This window comes from Thunnus thynnus, chromosome 2, assembly GCF_963924715.1.
Source record: "Thunnus thynnus chromosome 2, fThuThy2.1, whole genome shotgun sequence".
In the NCBI taxonomy this organism is placed as follows: domain Eukaryota; kingdom Metazoa; phylum Chordata; class Actinopteri; order Scombriformes; family Scombridae; genus Thunnus; species Thunnus thynnus.
The window spans coordinates 15,562,998-15,581,908 of NC_089518.1; the positions used below are offsets into that span (position 1 = coordinate 15,562,998).

The 18,911-nt window shown below is 40.0% G+C and overlaps 1 protein-coding gene across 1 annotated transcript; it reads right to left on the reverse strand.

The window, feature by feature from the left end:
- Nucleotides 1-421: 421 nt before the first annotated feature.
- On the reverse strand, nucleotides 422-9,710 carry tmc1 (transmembrane channel-like 1). Its single transcript, XM_067605700.1, has 18 exons — nucleotides 8,639-9,710; nucleotides 8,326-8,517; nucleotides 8,110-8,200; nucleotides 7,935-8,016; nucleotides 7,656-7,762; nucleotides 7,417-7,515; nucleotides 6,927-7,069; nucleotides 6,698-6,842; nucleotides 6,404-6,598; nucleotides 3,947-4,126; nucleotides 3,718-3,870; nucleotides 2,817-2,945; nucleotides 2,596-2,663; nucleotides 2,202-2,441; nucleotides 1,994-2,119; nucleotides 1,804-1,882; nucleotides 1,094-1,229; nucleotides 422-900 (listed from the first exon to the last, which is right to left on the reverse strand). The coding sequence occupies exons 1-18, from the start codon at nucleotides 9,130-9,132 to the stop codon at nucleotides 674-676; spliced, it is 2,886 nt and encodes a 961-aa protein (XP_067461801.1). The 5' UTR covers nucleotides 9,133-9,710; the 3' UTR covers nucleotides 422-673.
- Between the last annotated feature and the right edge of the window lie 9,201 nt (nucleotides 9,711-18,911).

Sequence of the window (18,911 nt, forward strand, 5' to 3'; positions counted from 1 at the left end):
CAGCTAAGGACAGATTTACATTGAGTGCGTAAGTGCAGCCAGATTTGAGTGAGCGATCCACTTAAGCCCAGCTAGCTAGGTTAAATGGCCTCCATGTCTAATGAATTGTTTAATACTTTGGCCCAGTCACAGGGCCGGGGACAGCTGTGTTCAGTGTCTCAGAGGCCAAGAGAAGAATTATGTGTCAGGATAGTTTAAAATGATTATAATTTTGAGGAGAGCTGAACTAATTTGTTAGGCAAATGAAAGGTCAGCTAAGGTAAAGAACAATCGCATGAGTTTAGTTCACACATTTAAAAAACCTGACATAAAAAAACTGCTTACACTGAAGCCTGAAATAAAATTATATTCATTATTTACTTATTTATTGAATAAACAAAGGCAACTGCATTCCAATTTAAAATGCTTACAGTTGCTTTTATCATCATGTGTATGTTGCATCATCAGAAAGCTAAAAAAAAATCTTTAATTTGACGTTAAAGAGAAAATGTAAACAAAAGGACTACTGCATGAATACACATGTTAATTACATTTTCTTTTTGTCATGAAAACAAAGTTAGAAAACGTACACTAACTGCCATCACGTCAGCATCCTCGTCACTGTCACGTATATCTGAGTGTTACTTTCTCAGTAAAGTGCTTGGATTTGAGAGGCACTTTGCTGATATGCCCCTCAGTGTCTCTGCAGGCTCGGCACCCTGTACATCCTCGGTTCACTCTGTCGAGGGAAACCGGGCAGGTACCCAGAAGCCCCGTGGTTGCCATGGTGATGGGTCCTGGAGACAGGGGCTCTGGTGACTGGAAGATGATGCTCTTGGTATCTAACAGAAGAAGGAGGGTTGCGTCCATTCTTACCATGATAAAACCTCTGACTACAGCCGTGGTTTTCTTCTCCATCTGCTGCATGGTGAGATATAGCACAAGAGAAATGTATCACTTTAACAGAGTAGTTTATTTTGTTTGTGTGAAGTAAAATCTCTTTTAAATACCTTGATTTAATGTACAATTAATCTAAATAATTCATTAAAAAGTCTTGCAGTTTAACAGTTGTTTTGTTATTGCATTAGATCTTTCATTTTATCCTGTATCTCACCTTCATGGTCTTGTAGTGAAGCATTATTGTTCTTTTGTTGCTCTGCAGTCTCTGATGCAGCTTTTCTGGCCTCCTCCAAATCCATTGCAGCCTTCAGTGCTGCTCGCTTGTTCTTCTTTTTGTTCTCTTCATTTTGCTTGAATGAAAAACACAAACAGTATAAGATTGACAACAGGAAAAAATAACAAAACAACAAATTGACAACAGCTCATTGTGTAACTGCAAAAGTTGAGAAAACTTTGGAAAGTAAGGCATGTGGAAAGGTGCTCAGATTGATGCTGCTCTCCACAAGTAACACAGTGCTGAGGGCTGAATTCTTCCTTTTTTGTTGCTAAGGCATGCTACCAAATGTTTTGGATCCAGCTTGATGGCATGGACCCAGATTTGAGCTGTTACTCTGCTGCTCTCTGCTGGAGTGATGCTACAAATACAACCACAGTAGCACAGAGAGGGTCCACTTGTGCATCTATGCACTGAGTATAGAGAACAATTAACAAACATAAATTTCTTATTTTTTCTTGCTTGAAACTCAATTTCTTCTTCTTCATGTGGAGTATGTTACAGCTGAAAATTGTGACATACTGTAGGCAAAATTTTCCACCTTCATTTCTCTTAAATTTCCAAGTGGAGACATTATTTTTTCCAGTGATGGTAGAAACTAGAGAACTAGTGATCAATGAGAGGATGAACAAAATCAAATCTGGGATTACTGCTTGTAGTTTTTTCTTCAGTTCCACATTAGCTTCTTTGTAGCTTTTGGATGTGGATTGCAGGTAATAAATGGCCAGCCTGAAAGATAAAATAGCAGATTATTAGCATCAAAGAACCAAAAATGTTACACCTAAAAGAAAGTAATGACAACATGGTCATGCAAATTCACATAGTCTGCTGCTGACTCACACCATAAGCAATATGAAGGGCAGCACCAGTCCAGGGTTAGAGGCATAGCTGAACACTTTACTAAACCAGGCTGGGAAGTCCGACTCCAACGTCTCATGAATCACGTCAAACATACGATTCTTGCCACTAAAGAGAAGAGAGTGACTGTTACAGAAAGCCAAGTAATAAGATTGTAAATACCAGATCCCTTGAACAAACTTTACATTACCTGAAGGGTCCACAGTCAAACGATGGGGGGATGGTGACGATGGTGTAGATGGCAGGCAGAGTGGACAGGAAGAGGATGACCAGCAGCATTGCCATGTAGAAGTTATTGGAGCCAGAAGCTTTGAAGACTCTTTCCTGCGGCACATTACAACACATCACGGCCCAGCACTGCAGGTACATGGACACATGGAGCCGGAGGACATTCAGGGCAGGCAGGCAGGGAGCATAGAAAGCACCCATCCTGAAGGAAAAGATCAACACTGCATGGAGGACAGGCTAAAAGTGGTTTCCTATTGTAGCATTCCTGTGCTGCTGATTGTGAATGTGTTTTAAAACATGAAAATTGACAATGTGCTTAATAAGTCTTTTAAATAAAACCACTGTCTCTGACCTACCATATCATTCCTTGGTTGAAGATCAGGCCCAGGACGTTCCCACTGACATCAAACTCAGAGTATGACGGCTTTAACAGGAAGAAACAAAAAAAGGGATAAAAATAACTCTGCTGTGACTCACACTCACACATCACTGCCCAGAAAGAGATTGTGGTGCTCAGTGTTTTTTTTAAAAAAACAACAAAAAAAAAGCAGTGGTCAGTTAGAAAAAGATGACTCACAAATCCGGCCTCTAGGTCCCAACACCAGCAGTAGTTGAGAAAACGAACAAGCACGGCTCTCAGGAAATCCCCAATCAGCAGCGTGATGTAGGTTGTCATGGTATCAGATATGATGAGTCGAACAAATTCCTGCAAAGGACGTAGCAACCATGAAAAATGTATAGTGTGGAATTTTAATGGCTATTTATAATTAAAAAGACAGAATTAATACTTTCAGGAAAGTTGATGAAATCAGTGGTTGTTTGCCTCACGATGATCATTTTATGAAGGTTAAAGTTTTTTATTTACCACTTTATCACTGAGTATATGTCTCATAATTTTACATACATGTGTGATTTATGTGTACAGGTGTAAAAAATACACTGCATTTCATTTTTAATGCAAATCTTAAATAGCTTGAACTTAGTATCTTTTTTCACCTTTTATCTGCACCTAGAATATGGTAAAGATTTCTTAAAGTAACAGAATAAGACATCATGAAGTAAATAATTACATGAATAAATTCCGATAAAATATCTAATGCAGCCATATAATTGTGACATGTCTCATACATTTTAAAAACTTTTAAAATCAATCATTCATACTAAAGCAATATCTAATCACATTACTGTCTCTGTCCAGTCTGTCTTGATTTGACAGGTACAGACTGAGTGATGAATGAAATATGAACAGACTTTGGGAAAATATAAACTGCTAAAATGAAATAAAAATTACCTTCAATAAACTCTGTGAGTCTACATCATAAACATTGTCTCTATTTATCATGTTATTGTTATTTCATTATGTATTCATTTGATTTTGAACACTTTGGATCTCCATAACTTTCTGCTTTAACAACAAGTAATAACATCATACAAAGTTACATGATTATCTACACACACACACACACACACACACTGACCTGCCCCACCATGGTCTCCCAGCAGGGCCCCCGAGGCACATCAGCAGGGTGGACTGGGATGGGTGGAGCAGTGCTGTTTTCTGATACAGTACCATTGTAAAGACTGGCTTCCCATGTGGTTATATTAAACTTTATGACCTTTTCCTCTTCCCTCTGCAACACACACCTCAGGTTAAGCAGAATGTAAAATTATAAAGCATCTAACGCAACCACACACACCAGTTCTCACTTTGAGGTTGATCTCGTCCATGAGTGCAATAATGAAGGTGTAGAGATTTCCCAAGAAGAGGGCAAAGATGCGACCCAGCTGCCACTGCAGGGCGACACGGGGGTGGTAGTTCTCCAGGGCACTGATGACATCAAACAGCATGGGGCAGAACATGCCCAGTAATGACATGACCATGTTCACCTGGAAAAAAAAGAGGGGCTTTAGACTCAAGGAAACTTGTGTGACTTGTAAGGCATCATGGAATACAGAGTTTTTGAGAGATGAGCCAATTTGTCAACTTAAACAGTACATGATGATGGACTGGCAGCAAAATTATCTTTTTGTTTCCAGGTAGTTACATATAGTGTACATGCTAACACTGTAGCAAACAGTAAACCAAAGGTGGCTAGAAATTAGGCATACACTTTTGGACATAATAATACATAAACAAAAGATCTACCAGAATACCAAACTTCAAGAATAACTAAAGTGGGCAAAATTACCATAGTTAAAGGTTTTTAGGTTGTTGAATTGTGATGTATTTCACTATTTTACTGCTATGATCATCCCATCCTACAACTTTGTTAGGGTCTGGTTCCTCACCTCAAAATACTGGATGAAGCATCATTATTGTTATTAGTTACTGAGTGATTGATTGACTGAGTGAAGTTTGGGCCACATGACAAAGATTATGTAGGTAACCACGCTTGTATGATCAAAATCGATCACTTCAGTCATCTTCCTGTTTTTGAAGGGTCTTGAAAATTTGTACAGTGCAATGCAAAACCCTTGCCTCAGTGAGTGTTATCCTGTGTGAAATGATTGTTTGAGTGATATACATGGTCATGGTCAAGTGTTCAGCTACACAACCTTCAACACATTAGCTGTGTCAAAAGTCCATACTATGTACTTATTCTAAGCAGATTTTGAATGCAGTGTGTTCACTCAAAACAGTCAGTACACACACAGAAAACTCTTGATTTTTGTGTGGGCCATGGATGGACACTGTTTCTCTACAATGCAATGTGCAAATGGATGCTAAAGGAGTTGTGGATGGTGGTGAAACTGTTCCAGTAATGCCTCCAGAAACAAAAATACGATTACATTTTTGGAAAAACATTTAATTGGCAGTTGCTTTCTGAAGTTACAGTTTAATTGACATCCAATGGCGCAGTAAGTAATGTATCATTTCCTCTTAGTGTAAAATGCTTAGATATGTTAATTTCTCTTACAGTAACTTCAGAAACTGCATGTTGTTACTATGAAGTATGGAAGTGGGACAAAGTTACTGAATGGTACGGTTTAAGTATTCACACATGACAGAGCCACAGATCTAATTGGCAGCTAATCCTCTCATGTTGTAGGGTGACCAACAGAGCTATTTCACAACAGATATTTGACTTGTTTTAGCAGGAAAAACAAAGGTGTAACTAAAAACATAAAGAATGGCTTTGTTCCATTTAAGTATCCCAGTAAGTCAAACCGGTAAGGCAACATGACATCCTGCAGCTGTAAGTGGAATGCAGCCTTAATTCAGGGCAGATGGGCTCCACTTAAACAAAACTGGCTCACGGATGCTCTCTGCTAACCTAACATATGACATACACCATGAACATGCTACCACATCTAGCAACTATCCAAGCTACTTGTCCATGTTTGCTGACCAGTCTGTCGTCTTAGTTCAGATTTTAACAGTAGTACATTTTCTAATGGACTTTGACTCTCTGGTGACATTTTTAATATCCTGGTCAAGATTAGTATCAGTTTTGTGATAGGCCTTCAAGATTTGCTGTGTCATCTAATTTAATAAGCATTCATTTGCACACTACACTTCTTTCTACTACTACTTACTACTTTAATACTAATACTAATACTACTTTCTTTTTTACCTCCATCTACCTCTCTAGTTAAGCTAATTGGTCTTTTTAATGTTTTTAATGTTAGAGCTCTCTTTAGCAAGACCTTTATAAAATGATTTTATCATTTCTAATCAGTTTGATTTTATGTTTTTAACAGAGACATGGTTGTAATCTGGGGATGACTGTCAGGTTGACAGAGGTGAACTATGACCAGTTTAAATGGGCGTGGTGGAGCTGTAACTGCAAATGCTACCCCATAAAGGTGACTAATGTCTGTAGTTTTGAAGTGCTTGTTTTTAAAATTAAATGTGCATCCCCCACCCTCTGTGCAATTATTTATTGTCCTCCTAGATCTACATTAGATTTTTTTTACCTGAATTTTCTCATCATCCATTGTTCTTACTTGTGATTGAATTATTTTAACTGGTGATTTTAATATCCATGTTGACAAACCTTCTGATTCATTTGCCACAGAGTTTCTTAACATAGTCAATTCATTGGGTCAACAGCAACATGTTTTTGGGCCTACACATAACTGCAGGCATACTTTGGACCAGGTGTTTAGCTATGGTATGGGTATTGGTCCTCTGTCTCACTTTCTCTCATTTCTCATTTCTACCTCATTCCTTTCCCACCAGCTGTGATTCTCCAGCCCATCGAGGGCAAACTTCTGAGAGCGACGCACTACAAAGTAGATGAGGTATCCACTTCCTGCTAAGCAGCACAAGACCAGGAAGTTAGCCAGCACCCGCAGGAAACGAGTCAGATGGATGTTGTCATCCTTTCGGCTCTCTTGCTCCTCTAAGATGGCCTCCTGTCGAGGCAGCAGGAGGGGTATACAAGATGTAGGTAAATATGTAATGTATATGACATCCACGACTGTACTGAAACATTAATAGTCAGCTGCATTGACCTTGAAGCTGGTGGTGATGGAGGCAAACTTATTGTCTGCAGTTTCAGGGTTTCCTATCAGGTAGTCCCAGCTGGTGAACATCTTCCAACTGAAGTTAAAGCTGTTATCATCTCCAACCCCCGACTCGTTCGCATTACGGGCCATCCTTCAATCAAAAATAATTACAGATTCAGTATAATGTTGTGCTTTAATGACATTAAAAAGTAGTATGAAGTCATAATAAACTCACGTTCTGATGACCACCATATAGCTATAGGCCACTGTACCGACACCAACCAGGAAGTAAGATAGAGGCATACGGAACTTGAGCCAGCCAATGGCACGCTGGTTGTTGTAGTAACCATAGAAGAGGACTGAATACTGGGCGTAACCCTGTGGAGCAAAGTCACAGATTTTCTAATTTCAAGCTTTTGTTATCACTTACTGTGACTTTCTATAAGAACTTTGTGACACAACGTAAATATTTTTTACAAAAGAGTAATTGACACATATGAGTAAAAGTGACAAAACATAACAAAATGATATTTAATGAGGAGGGTGTGAGTATGTCAAAAGTTTTAAAACAACCCCATTTTTCCAGTTTTTATTGATTAGATTAAATGTTTGTTAAACAAAGAGATTCAGTAAATTTAGACATTAGGCTATGTACGTTTTAATAAAAACTGGAAAAATTGAGGTTTTCTAAAACTTTTGACCAGTAGTGTAGATAACCAACTGACTCCAAAGTCCCATAAGACAGCAAAGTCCATGGCACTGCCCTCGTCAGCCCTCGGGACCGTCTTTCTTGGGATGCTGCCGTAGGGTCGCCCCATTAATGCCTGTTAGTAACAAGCACAAGTGAGCAAGAAGATGTCATTAGAAAGAAACCTCAAAGCATCCAAAAACACAGACTGAACAGATACACAGATGCAGTGCAGGGAAATGCTAACTTTTTTTCTGCTGAATTAAAGCCACACACCTCCGGCACCATGACCAGGCCAAAGGTCAGACCGAACAAGATCATGTTGATGCCATACATCCACCTCAGGAAGATAAAGTAAGAGGCAACTGAGGAGCCAAAATGACCTGAGAACAACAGAGGATAAACATGAGGATGATTGTTACACCAATGCTGACTCTAAAGAAGGGAAGCTGGATGATTCTTCATAGTCTTGCATAGTCTCATAGTCTCTTGTTTTGTAGTGTATAAGAGTAGATAAGTTTCTTGAGGCTGTGAGGGAAAATCTACCGAACTTACTTTCAATCTCCTTGATTTTCATCTCCCATGGAATGCAGGCAGTTTTGAAGTTATCTAAGTCTCGTTGAAATTTCATCAATTTCTAAAAAAGGGGAGTGAAATCAAAATGCTTCATATATTTAACAATATTATTTGAATAATTATATAAATCAATCAGCGGTCACTGTTTCCTTGCCTTGATCATTACGACCTTGTATGCATAGAGCTTCCTGCCTTTCCCTTTTCCCAAAGCTCCCTCATATTTCTCCACAAACTCCTGAGACTCCCTACAAGGAAGAAGATGATTTGATTTAAAGTGAATCACAGGTAACACCTCGAATTATGGCTGATCCTACGAGTGCAGAGGATCCTGATCATTTCAGGACCCTAATTCAAATTAAGGTGAATTTACCGTAATGTTGTGAGCTTCTTTTTCATGGGCCAGGGTTTCCCTCTGAGACTCTGGATCAGTTTCTTCCTCTCCTCCACTGCCTCCTTCAGCTTCTCCAGCTCCTCCGGTGACAGAGACTCCAGTTTCACCACTTCCTCCTCATGCTTCTCTTCTTCATTGTCAACTTCCTCACCACTTGTCTCCTGTTCTGAACTGAGGTGTAACAGAGTGTGGTTTTTAATTTTCTTTGCACCTTTTGTGTGTGCACCACAGAATATTGATATTGCTGATCTGTTTTCCTCAGTGGGAACATACAGACAGGATAATAATTTACCTTGTCTCAACTACTTTCTTGTGCTTCTTCTTTTCTTTCTCTTTCACTGCACGTTTACCCCCATCCTCTTCTTTCTCTTCTTTTTTGGCACTTCCATGTTTCTTTTTTCCCTCTACATTTCCATCTTCAACTTCTCTCTTTTCCTGCTCCTCCTCCTCCTCCTCCTCATCCTCCTCCACTTTTCTTCTTTTTTCATTTTTTAGATTTTTCTTACTTTTTGCTGCCTTATCACTCTTTACTTTGGCCTCCTTCTCTCTCCCCTTTTCACCTAGATCATTCTTTGCCTTCCTTCTCCTGCCTCTTTCTTTTCTCTCACCTATGTCCTGTAATTCCTCTTCACCTTCTCCTGCTCTAGAAGCTCCTTTTCTCCTTCCATTTCCCTTCTTCTTTCTCTCTCTGTCATTATTCCTTTTTTTTGGTCTGCTTTTTTCCCGCTCATGTTCCTCTTGAAATGTGGAAACTTCATCCTCGTCACCTGAAGTAAAAATGTACATGATATGTTTATTCAGTATTGCAATAAGGATTAATAATGCTGGACATACTCGTTATTTACACTCACTCATGTTGGTGACACTGTGATAGTGTCACTTTCTTGCTTTCTGTAATGCTATAAACTCACAATTAATGTTTTCAATCCAATTATATCCTTTTCTATCTCATTGATTTATTTTTATCCAGGTGTGATAATCTGGGGGTAATTGCGGATGCAGGTCGTGATACAGGGACAGATGGGGGTGCACATTTTAGTCCACATATGTGGAAAAAAAGGACTGCAGTTGATAAACTGATGGAGCAGCGAGACCAGGTGGATAGATGGTGGCAGCTGAGACTGTGAGGCTGCTCAGGGTAAAGAACAACCCAGTCACAACCAAATAGCCACCACAAAATCCCAAACCCAGAAACAAGACAGAAAATACACACTAAACACCAATGACAAGTCTACAAAACACAATAAAGACCTGCTACCTTTGCAATAATTTTTTCAGTTCATAAAATGTTTTACGATCACCTAGTAACCCGAATCATAGGAGGTGATATGTGATTTTACATAACAACCCACTCACCTGCAAAGTCCAGTCCAATGTCAACTGTGAACAGAGAAATCATTTCTAGCTAAATAAGCACCATCATTTAAATCTCTTCTGAAAATGTGCTGTTGTATGAAACATTTGTATAATCCATTTTTTTAATCTTCTTTTACTATTTCCTATTTTATTTACTCCTCTGTTATCTATCTATATCTATCTTTCTGGTTTTGTAGTGTTTATTTCTGCAACTTCTCATGCTGGGTCTCCCTTGAAAAGAGGTTTCCAGCCTCAGTGGGTAATAAAGGTTAAAGAAATAACATATTGTAACATTTTCTGTGGTTTTATTTCTTTCACTTTCTTCATCTTGATGTTATTACCAACCTTTGCCTCCTCTGACCTCAGCTTCATAAATCCAGTCAATTTTTTATAACCGCAATACAGCACTGACCCCTTTCACTGGTCGAGCTTAGCCTACCTCATTGTGTACCTGGCACTATTGTCTTCAGTGAAGGAGCATAAAGGGGTAAGACAAAAAAGGACCACTGATGGATTGAACAGATATTCATGTAGCCGGCCCTTTGATGTGTGTTCTTAGTGTAACCAGAGTGGCCAGCACACAGGTCATTACGGCCGTGTGCAGCAGAGGGGCACAAAAGAGACAAACAATGGCCTAATGAAGGGAGACGGGGTGGCTCAGCCCACAAGGACGAGGGAGACAGCCAAGGGCCAGAGGCCAGCTCCCAAATATGCAGCTGAGAGAGAGAGATGCAAGGGAGTAGGAGGGTAAATATGTGTGTGTTGATGGGTGGTCTTTTATCAATGATTAAAACCAGAAATCATGTGTCAATAGCTGCATTGTTTTGTCTCGTTTTGCCTCTGACTTTAAGACTTAATTAAGCTCATTAAGGATTATGGATTTTTTTTTTTCGTCCAAGAGTAGATTCAAATCAGTTATCACAACTAAATATGTAATAAACACATAACAAACAGACAGCGTACTTACAGTATTTAGTGGTAAATACTGGTAAATAATCAATGATATTCTCTACTTAAACACAATAAAATTAAATCAAAATTTAACATAAGATCAAGTAAATCTAGTTAACTTTTATCCCCAAAAGCACAAAGAATGAAGGTTCTCTATTACAGTAACCGGGCTCCTGCGTCACACAATGTGGCAACCACAATAACAATTTGGTCATAGAAATATAAAGAAGCATGGTCTTACTGTCATTCTCAGAAGTGATCAGCTTGTCCCGGGGCATCTTCCTCTCATGGTCCTGCACCTCCTACAACAGTCGCCCCAAGATCCAGGAGGCTCAGTGCACATGTGAGTAGAAAATGAAGCTTCAGTGGTCTCTCTTTCTCCTTCTACCTCTTTAGATAGAAGGATACAGCTAATCCAAACCAACACACTGCCATGGGAATGAAGAGTGTGTTTTTATATGTGTGTGTGTGTGTGTGTGTGTATGTGTGCGCGCGCATGGAGGGGCTGGTACATGATGAGTAACTCACATGAGAAGTTTACTTTTTTCTCGCCACCCATCGACCCGAAACAGGGACAATGACAGCATGGAAACCCTAGAGCCACGCAATTTCACTACTGATCAATTATTCAAAACAGTTATGACTGCCTTTATGCAGCTGTGTGTGCGTTTGGGAATGTTTATGAGTGTGTGTGTGTGTGTGTACTTCTACGTATGTGTGTGACAAGACAAAAACATGAGGGTTATACGAGCAGCGAGGGTCGTGGCCCTTGATTGTGTTCGTCATATCAAAACAAATGACTCATTTGTTTACTGAGATGAAAAATGACACTCAGAAATCACATTCACCTCATGTAGCTGAACATCCTCTTGGCCTTTTCCTGGGCAGATCTTACATTGTGTTTTATTAGTATATGGAAGACTTCTTGGTTTTATTTAGCCACATGAAATGAATTAGTTTCTTCTGTTGCTACACAGACTCTTGACACACACCCTGAGTCACGTATGTTTTAAAATAGCAACAGCAATCTCTTTATTTGCATTAGATCTGTCTCAGGTTTCTTCATTTTCAGGTTTGAGTCAAGATAGCTATTGAACGTTAGTCAATTAGTTAGTCAGTTAATTGAGACCTACATTTTCAAGTGATAGTTACTATTTGTCTGTGATCAGGAAACATGGTTGCTGTCATCATGAAGGCTAGAGAGGCCATTTAACTGTTAGATTTTGATCCCATGGACATTAAATTGTGCACAGATATTGTCAACGTCTTGCAGGTGAATGAGGTATACTCCATGCAGCCCCAGCCATGCAAGTGTGCAAAACAAACATCAACCATGATCAGAGTTAGTGTAAAAGAGAAGTTCTGGAGATTATTACTTAAATAAATCACTTAATGAGTATGGTCAGTTTTCATTTTATTACTCACATGTTGTCTTCCCTCATTGATACAAACTGAGTGGACAAAATATCAGAAACACCTCTCACTTTAATGCAATTAAATTCAACAGCACCACAGCATCCAAAATGACCATAAAAGTGAATCAGCACCTCTTTAAAACTGCAATTAAAACAAATGTTTTACATTCTAACCTTCATGAATGTAAAATATAAGTTATTGCAGGGCTGTTGCATTAGACAGCATTAGTTTTAGCTAGGTGGAGCTAATAAACTGGCAGGAAGTGTACATGAAAAGCTACAGTATGAGAGAGAGGTGAATAAACCTGCAGAGGGCGTTGTTGATCTATACTGGAGTGTGTGGGAAGCGGTTAAACAGATTGTTTTAAAATCTAACTTGCATATGCTTCTGCTTGCACGTGTGGAGAAACCCCAAAGCATCACAGACATGAACACATGTCTGTTTGTGTACATGTGCATCAGCCCAAGTGTGTTACGGAGGGAAGGAGAGCAGGATGGAGATCAGTTTCCTCTTGCTAAACTTAGGATACGAGGGAATCATTGAACAGAGAGGTGAGCGAGGTCATCGAGGCCAACTGAGCAGAGTGACATCAAGACACGAACACTACAAGATGCAGCTGACTGTTTATGGATACGTTACTGCTACTAAGATGATTGGCAAGGGAGTAAATTACAGACAACCAAACTGTACACAAGGTTCCATATTCAGGGTACTGCAAAAAGGAAGCAACAGGAGTTTATTGCTGTCATAAATCTGATACTGACAGAGCTGAGTACTGTGAAAAATATTTTATTTCAAAGGGTTGGTTCATTCAAATAATAATAAAAAAAACCCCACTTACCTCTGAGTAGGTATCTAGCCATGCAGATGTTTTGGTTTTGAGATAACTGCAATTTCTCCACCTCAACATTAAAAAGGAGCGTTTTTCCAGAAACAGCATCCTGATTGCTCGTGATTACTCACTCACCTTGCTGGGGACAGTTTGTCACTGGAACTAACTTCAAAGAAATAGTCCCTGGACAAATTGAACCAAAACTATCTGCGTGGTCAGACACCACTAGGGTTAAATAAGAAAACTGTTTTTTTCTTTTTAAATCTAGATGAACCGATCCTTCAGTAAGCAATTCATAGAAGATGTGACTGTATGTAGATCAAATAAAGCATATGATGTGTACAGTAATAGTTTCACACAAGATACAACATCAAATCTAATCAATAGTTTATGTGTGTGCATTTTGTTCAAGTCTGTTCTGATGAGTGTGCTTCTGTGTACCGATAAGTGTCTGAGCGCGAAGTGATAAGAGTGTGTCACTGTGTGTACACAACACAGCTTGTCTGCCAGTGTTGTTTTTTTTAAAATGCAACAGCTATCAGTTAGCAGGCGTTAGACTGTGATTCATCTCACTGTTGGCGTGTTAAAAGGCTACTGAGCTTGCAAAAAGCCTGCCTGTACAGTGTGAGTCAACCTGCAGCTCTGTAAAAGACGATCTGTCTGTCACCAAGCTCCCTGGCCCCTAATGCAGGTCAAAGAGGCAGGAAAAAAAAGAGACTCAGAGGAAGCCTGCAGAGTGAGGCTTAAGGCATTGTGTTGCATTTATTTGCTACAATGTGCAGATTAAGACATTTCTAATGTGTGTTTAAAAGTGAGATTTAAAATAGTTTCACTACTTCCCTATTTCCTTTGGTGTACTGTACAAGTACTGTATCTGCGAATGCCCGTTTTTCTCTGACGATAACAATCAACCTGTGAACTTTGTATGGCAATAACGCCTCTTCAGCTCTACAACTGTTGACACTAAATGTAAAGCAGCAGGGAGGTTTGGCCCTGAGGGTAAATCCTGGCTGTTTTTACCAGAGAGTGAGAGAGAGAGAGAGAGGGGGGGGGGGGGGGGGCTGAGAGGAGAGTGCAGGTTAATCAGGTGTGACTCAGACTATAAACACATTTTTGCCAAAGGGATTGAAAATAAGACAATCATGGCATACAGAGACATGTCATTATGCACGTCTAAAGCACACTGCATGTGTAGTTTCAATGTGATACAGGTTGTTTGACTGGAAAGACTTTTTAGGTTGATTGATTGTGTTTGAGCAAGACTTGTTTTCTCAGTTTAAAAGACTATAGGAAAATAGACTACCTGTAAGGTTGCTGCTGTAATTTCATCATATTAATACAGAATCATTTCAACATCCACAGGAAAAGAAAACTCACAGAGTGGAACATTATTCCATCATACAGCCATATGTCTTTTTTCTTCAAAACTCCTCGCACTCAGCTGGGTTTCTGTCCCTCACTTGTTTTCCCCCTTCACTAAATTCCTTCTTCCTGTTTCTGGGTGTTTCTGTAGGGGGAGAAGTGACTTTGCCCCAGTATGGAAGTAGAGGAAGAAAGAAAACTTCTCAGGAAGGAAACTTCATCCCTAAATGTGTGACGCGCTAACAGAGAAAATGTGACTAAGAGGTGGTTTGTATGGATAAAACAGAAGAAGTGCGTTGCTCAATTTTCTTGTTGTTGGTGCAGCCACAGATAGATACAGTGTGGCTATGACTGGGAGAGGGAGGAGGAAAAAAAAAAAAGCATGGTAAGTATGCGTGAGTAAAACAGCGTCATCAAGAGAGGAGGCGGACCCTGTCAGACTATGGGTGTTTTTAGGGGTGGGGTTTGGCTGCTGCAATTGACAGATTAGAGCGGTGGAGGCGTGGCTTGTCCTTGCAGACATAGAAGCACGTGGCCAAGCCTGTCTGCACGAGGGAGCAGCAACAAAGACCAGCCAGTCTGGGGAACAGAACAGAACACAGGACATCTGCTGCACACACATGCACACACACACTCTCTATCTCATTCACACACACACAAGCACGCGCACTCACATGCAGGGCTTCACATTTGTTCACCGCACACATGCACAGAGCCTCACATATCAGCTGCAAATGCAAACCCACACAGAGCAGCATGTAAATGTAAATGACAACTGCTTATTCTACAGCAACATGAACACATTGTTACATGCAAATGCAAACCTTTCTGTCCGTTTTCCCCAACTGTCCACAAGAACCACACTTACACACACACACACACACACACACACACACACACACACTGAATGTTATTCCAACAATCATCCAGATACCCATGTAGGGTGAGGTTTGTGTGTGTGTGTGTGAAGATGGGAGGAGAAAGGAAGAAGGAGAGAATTTAGACAAGAGAGTGGCTGGGAAACTTGGGGGGACTCCTCCCTGTGCAGAAATAACAAGAAACACATTCATGAGAGATGCAGAGGAGTTTGTGTGGCAGAACAAGTGAGGGACTGAATGGTCAGTAGGTGCTGAATCAGCAGAACTCGTTCATTAGATCTCATTTTTGTCATTCTTGCTTTCTCTCAATGGATTTTTCTCCTGTCTTTTTACTTTCTCTTTGTATACTTCAGCTATCACTTCTACACATATGTGACCTCGCATTTTTCCTTCACCTATATCCTCAACAATGACAACAACAGTGTAAATAGAGCTGAAAGTACCACAGATTTGTAACAAAGCTGTCCCTGATTGTCCCAGAATCATACAGACAGGCACCCTCTGTTCATGAAATGTTTCTCTCTACGTATGTTAACACACACAAACACCACCACCACCCCCCCTCGTCCGGGGCTGCACATGAGCTTGAATGTGGACAGAGCAGGGTGGGGATCAAGTTTTGAAGCAATGGCTTTAGTCAACCTCAGTGCAGAGCTTATCAAGCCCCACACACAGCTTATGTAAATGGATAAGCTGCCATTTCCACCACTAGCCCCTTTATCAACAGAGTCTCACCACACCGACGCCAGACACAAGCAAGCTGTGTGCGTGTGTGTGTGTGTGTGTGTGTGTGTGCGTGTGTGTGTGTCGGGTAGGCCGATATCTGCCTAGTAACTACTACAGACAGGCTGTTCCAGATTCACATAAGTAATCCTCACACCCTCTCACACACACGTATACATGCACACACACACACACACACACACACACACACACACACACAGAGAGAGAGAGGAAGAGAGAGAGAAACTGAAACACAACAAAAAGGATATAGCTGCAAATTGTATGCTGTTGTCATGGCAACGTGGTCACTTTCAGCCCTTCACGTGTATCCGTCATGGTTGTAGAAAGGAATAACTGTATCCCCCTCTTCGATACAACCACCAGCACCATTATACCCACCCACACACACATAAACATACACACTCAGTGGTACCAAAACCTACAAACACACACTCTCATATATAGAAGCCAAGGCATGACAGTGTAGACACGAGGGGGATGGGTAATGATACTCGACACCTCCCACTCTCTCCTCAGCAGCCCCCCCCCCTCCCCTTGCTGAAACCCATGAACCCTCACATACTAAACAGACATACATTTCACGTACACATGGTTCTTCTTTTCTCCTCTATACAGGGCTGCGTTAACACAACACACACACACAAAGACCTCAGTGTAAAACACAGACTAGGTTTCCTCTTGCCTTGCCCCTCCCTCCATGTGCTTTCTTTACTCACATATGAAAAGCTTATGTCTGTACAATAGTGGAACAGTACCTGCCACTGTGTGTGATACATGCAGGACGATTTGTATAAATATGCCACATGATGAATTTTACAAGCACATTTTCACATTTGACCAACCGTGACCTTAAATCTTAACCGGGACTGTTGCCCTTTTCAGTAGCTGTAATATTTCACCCGTCAGATATCGCAAACACCATCATTTGATTACATCATTTGATTGTACTGTCACTTTAATCAGAGAATGAAGTTTTTCAAGATCCCCTGATACACTGTTTGTAAATTGTATGCAAATTAATCACCAAAGTGAGTCTGTGTGAAAAGCCTAGAAAGAAAAGCAGAAGACAACATCATGTCATGTTGAATAAATTACTGAAAATCACAAGTTTGAATGTGTGATTCCTCTTAATTTAAATGTTTTCACTCCACAGCTTTAGTTATTTGGAAGAACAAAAACTTCAGATAACCACTGGCCATCTTTCAGCTATTATATAGTGACTCGTGTTATCATCAGCTGCTTTATAGTTATCAGAGATGAACAAACTGACCAAAGCTGATCAGGGTTGGTTGTTATCAGGCAAATATTCCCTGAACATCAACACTGATCAGACCTGGCAACTCAATGATCAGTTTTCCTCAACCCTCACAATCTTTGTGACCAGAGAAACAAAACTTTTCTTAATTTATGAGACTTTTTTTGTATGTAATGGATGTTATATTAATGTGGAAATCATTTTTTTCTTCCACTTTCTTCCAATCTTTTGAAAATATCACCTTAATAACTAAATAAATAGATGGCGAAATATATAGATAAACTTTTTAAAGGAGACTGATTGACATTAAAGTAATAAAACACATATTCTTATAATTCTTATATCCTCATAAATAAATTTCTGTTGTCTGAACAAATTGACAAGTTGGGTTAAAAATATCACAAAATTTTAGGTTTCCTTTGTTTCAGGCTGTAGACACCAACAACTTATCCTCTGTCATTTGCATGTACTGCATGTTTTGTTATATCACAAAGGCTATGATGACACCAATGTTATCTTAGTAAACGTGTGTGTGTGTGTGTGGGTGTGTGTGTGTGTGTGTGTTAGTAGGAGAAAGAGAAAATGAGGCCATACTCTTATTAGAAAGTTAGGGGAAGATGAGCAGTTGGTACTTTTACTTTCACCCGGCTCCACCTTTTTCCAGTTTCACATGAGTACTGGTTTGAACTGGAGCAAACGGAGGGTATGGTGACTTCCACACTGTACTAGAGCTCTGAGTTTCCAAGAATCCACTCACTGATAGATGACAACATGTTCCCTCAAACACAGACCCACTAAGCAGCCATGCCCAAAGTGTTTGTTTTCTGCTCAGCGTGGCCTGTACTGCCTGAGGATGTGTGTGACGTTTTACTGACAAGGTGGGGGGATACGTTGGGACTTGTTAGACCTGCGAGGCAAACTGTACAGCACACATGACACACCACAAGTGAATGGGAGGAACGTGTTTTCACATTTCACACAAACATGATGAGTAGATGATATGCTGTGGGGCTGTTGGTGTTAAAAACAGGGGGGTTGAAGTAAAAACTAGATAAGGAAAAAGAGCCCACATGATTTGTTCAGTGTTAAAACTTCACTGACTGTTATAATATACATCATCATGCCCTGACTTGACAAAAAATATGTTTCCCACCAGGGTTGTAGCCTATTTTGTATCCTAATTTAACTGTTAAAATACGACACATTTGTCTAAATGTAATTTCAAAGCCTATCCCACAATGTCAGTAGTATAATTCTGTAGTAGTATCTTTTTTTTTTCTTTACCCTTCATTTCAATTCACTTTTTTGACCTACTTTTTGTCCAAATGTAAGAATTTGGACTTTAAGAAATATCCTCATATGATGAATCAGGCTTAAAACCTCAACATGTGTATTTTGTTTGTAGTTGTAAAATGTGAACTCCTCCTTCAGTTGCTCAAAACCTCCAAATTCCCAGAAACAATACTCAGGACATGACCTCAGTATCCTCAGTGGCAGCTACAGCTGTTCACCAACTGAACAGATGAAGGCTACATCCTGAAAATATTCTGATCTCTCAGAGCAGCTCGGCTCTTATCTTTTGTAACCTCCCAGAAAACATGTTTACATTCTCAACGTCAACATGAGTACGTGAGTTCGTGTGTGTTCACGCTGGTGTAGGTCTATCTTTGTGTAGACCGATGTGTTAGACCTTAGAATTATAAGGACATTTTTCCAAAGTGAAGACATTCTGGCCAGTCCTCACTCTGAGAGGGCTGTTTGAGGGTTGAGG

Bases quoted from the DNA above. Each gene is read 5' to 3' on its own strand.
- tmc1 (XM_067605700.1), bottom strand. From the start codon at position 9,132: ATGTACATTTTTACTTCAGGTGACGAGGATGAAGTTTCCACATTTCAA. The intron at 8,518-8,638 runs GTAAATTATTAT...GTTACACCTCAG, and splicing joins AAGAAAGTAGTTGAGACAAG to TTCAGAACAGGAGACAAGTG. The intron at 1,230-1,803 runs GTAATCCCAGAT...TTTTCATTCAAG, and splicing joins TGAAGAAAAAACTACAAGCA to CAAAATGAAGAGAACAAAAA.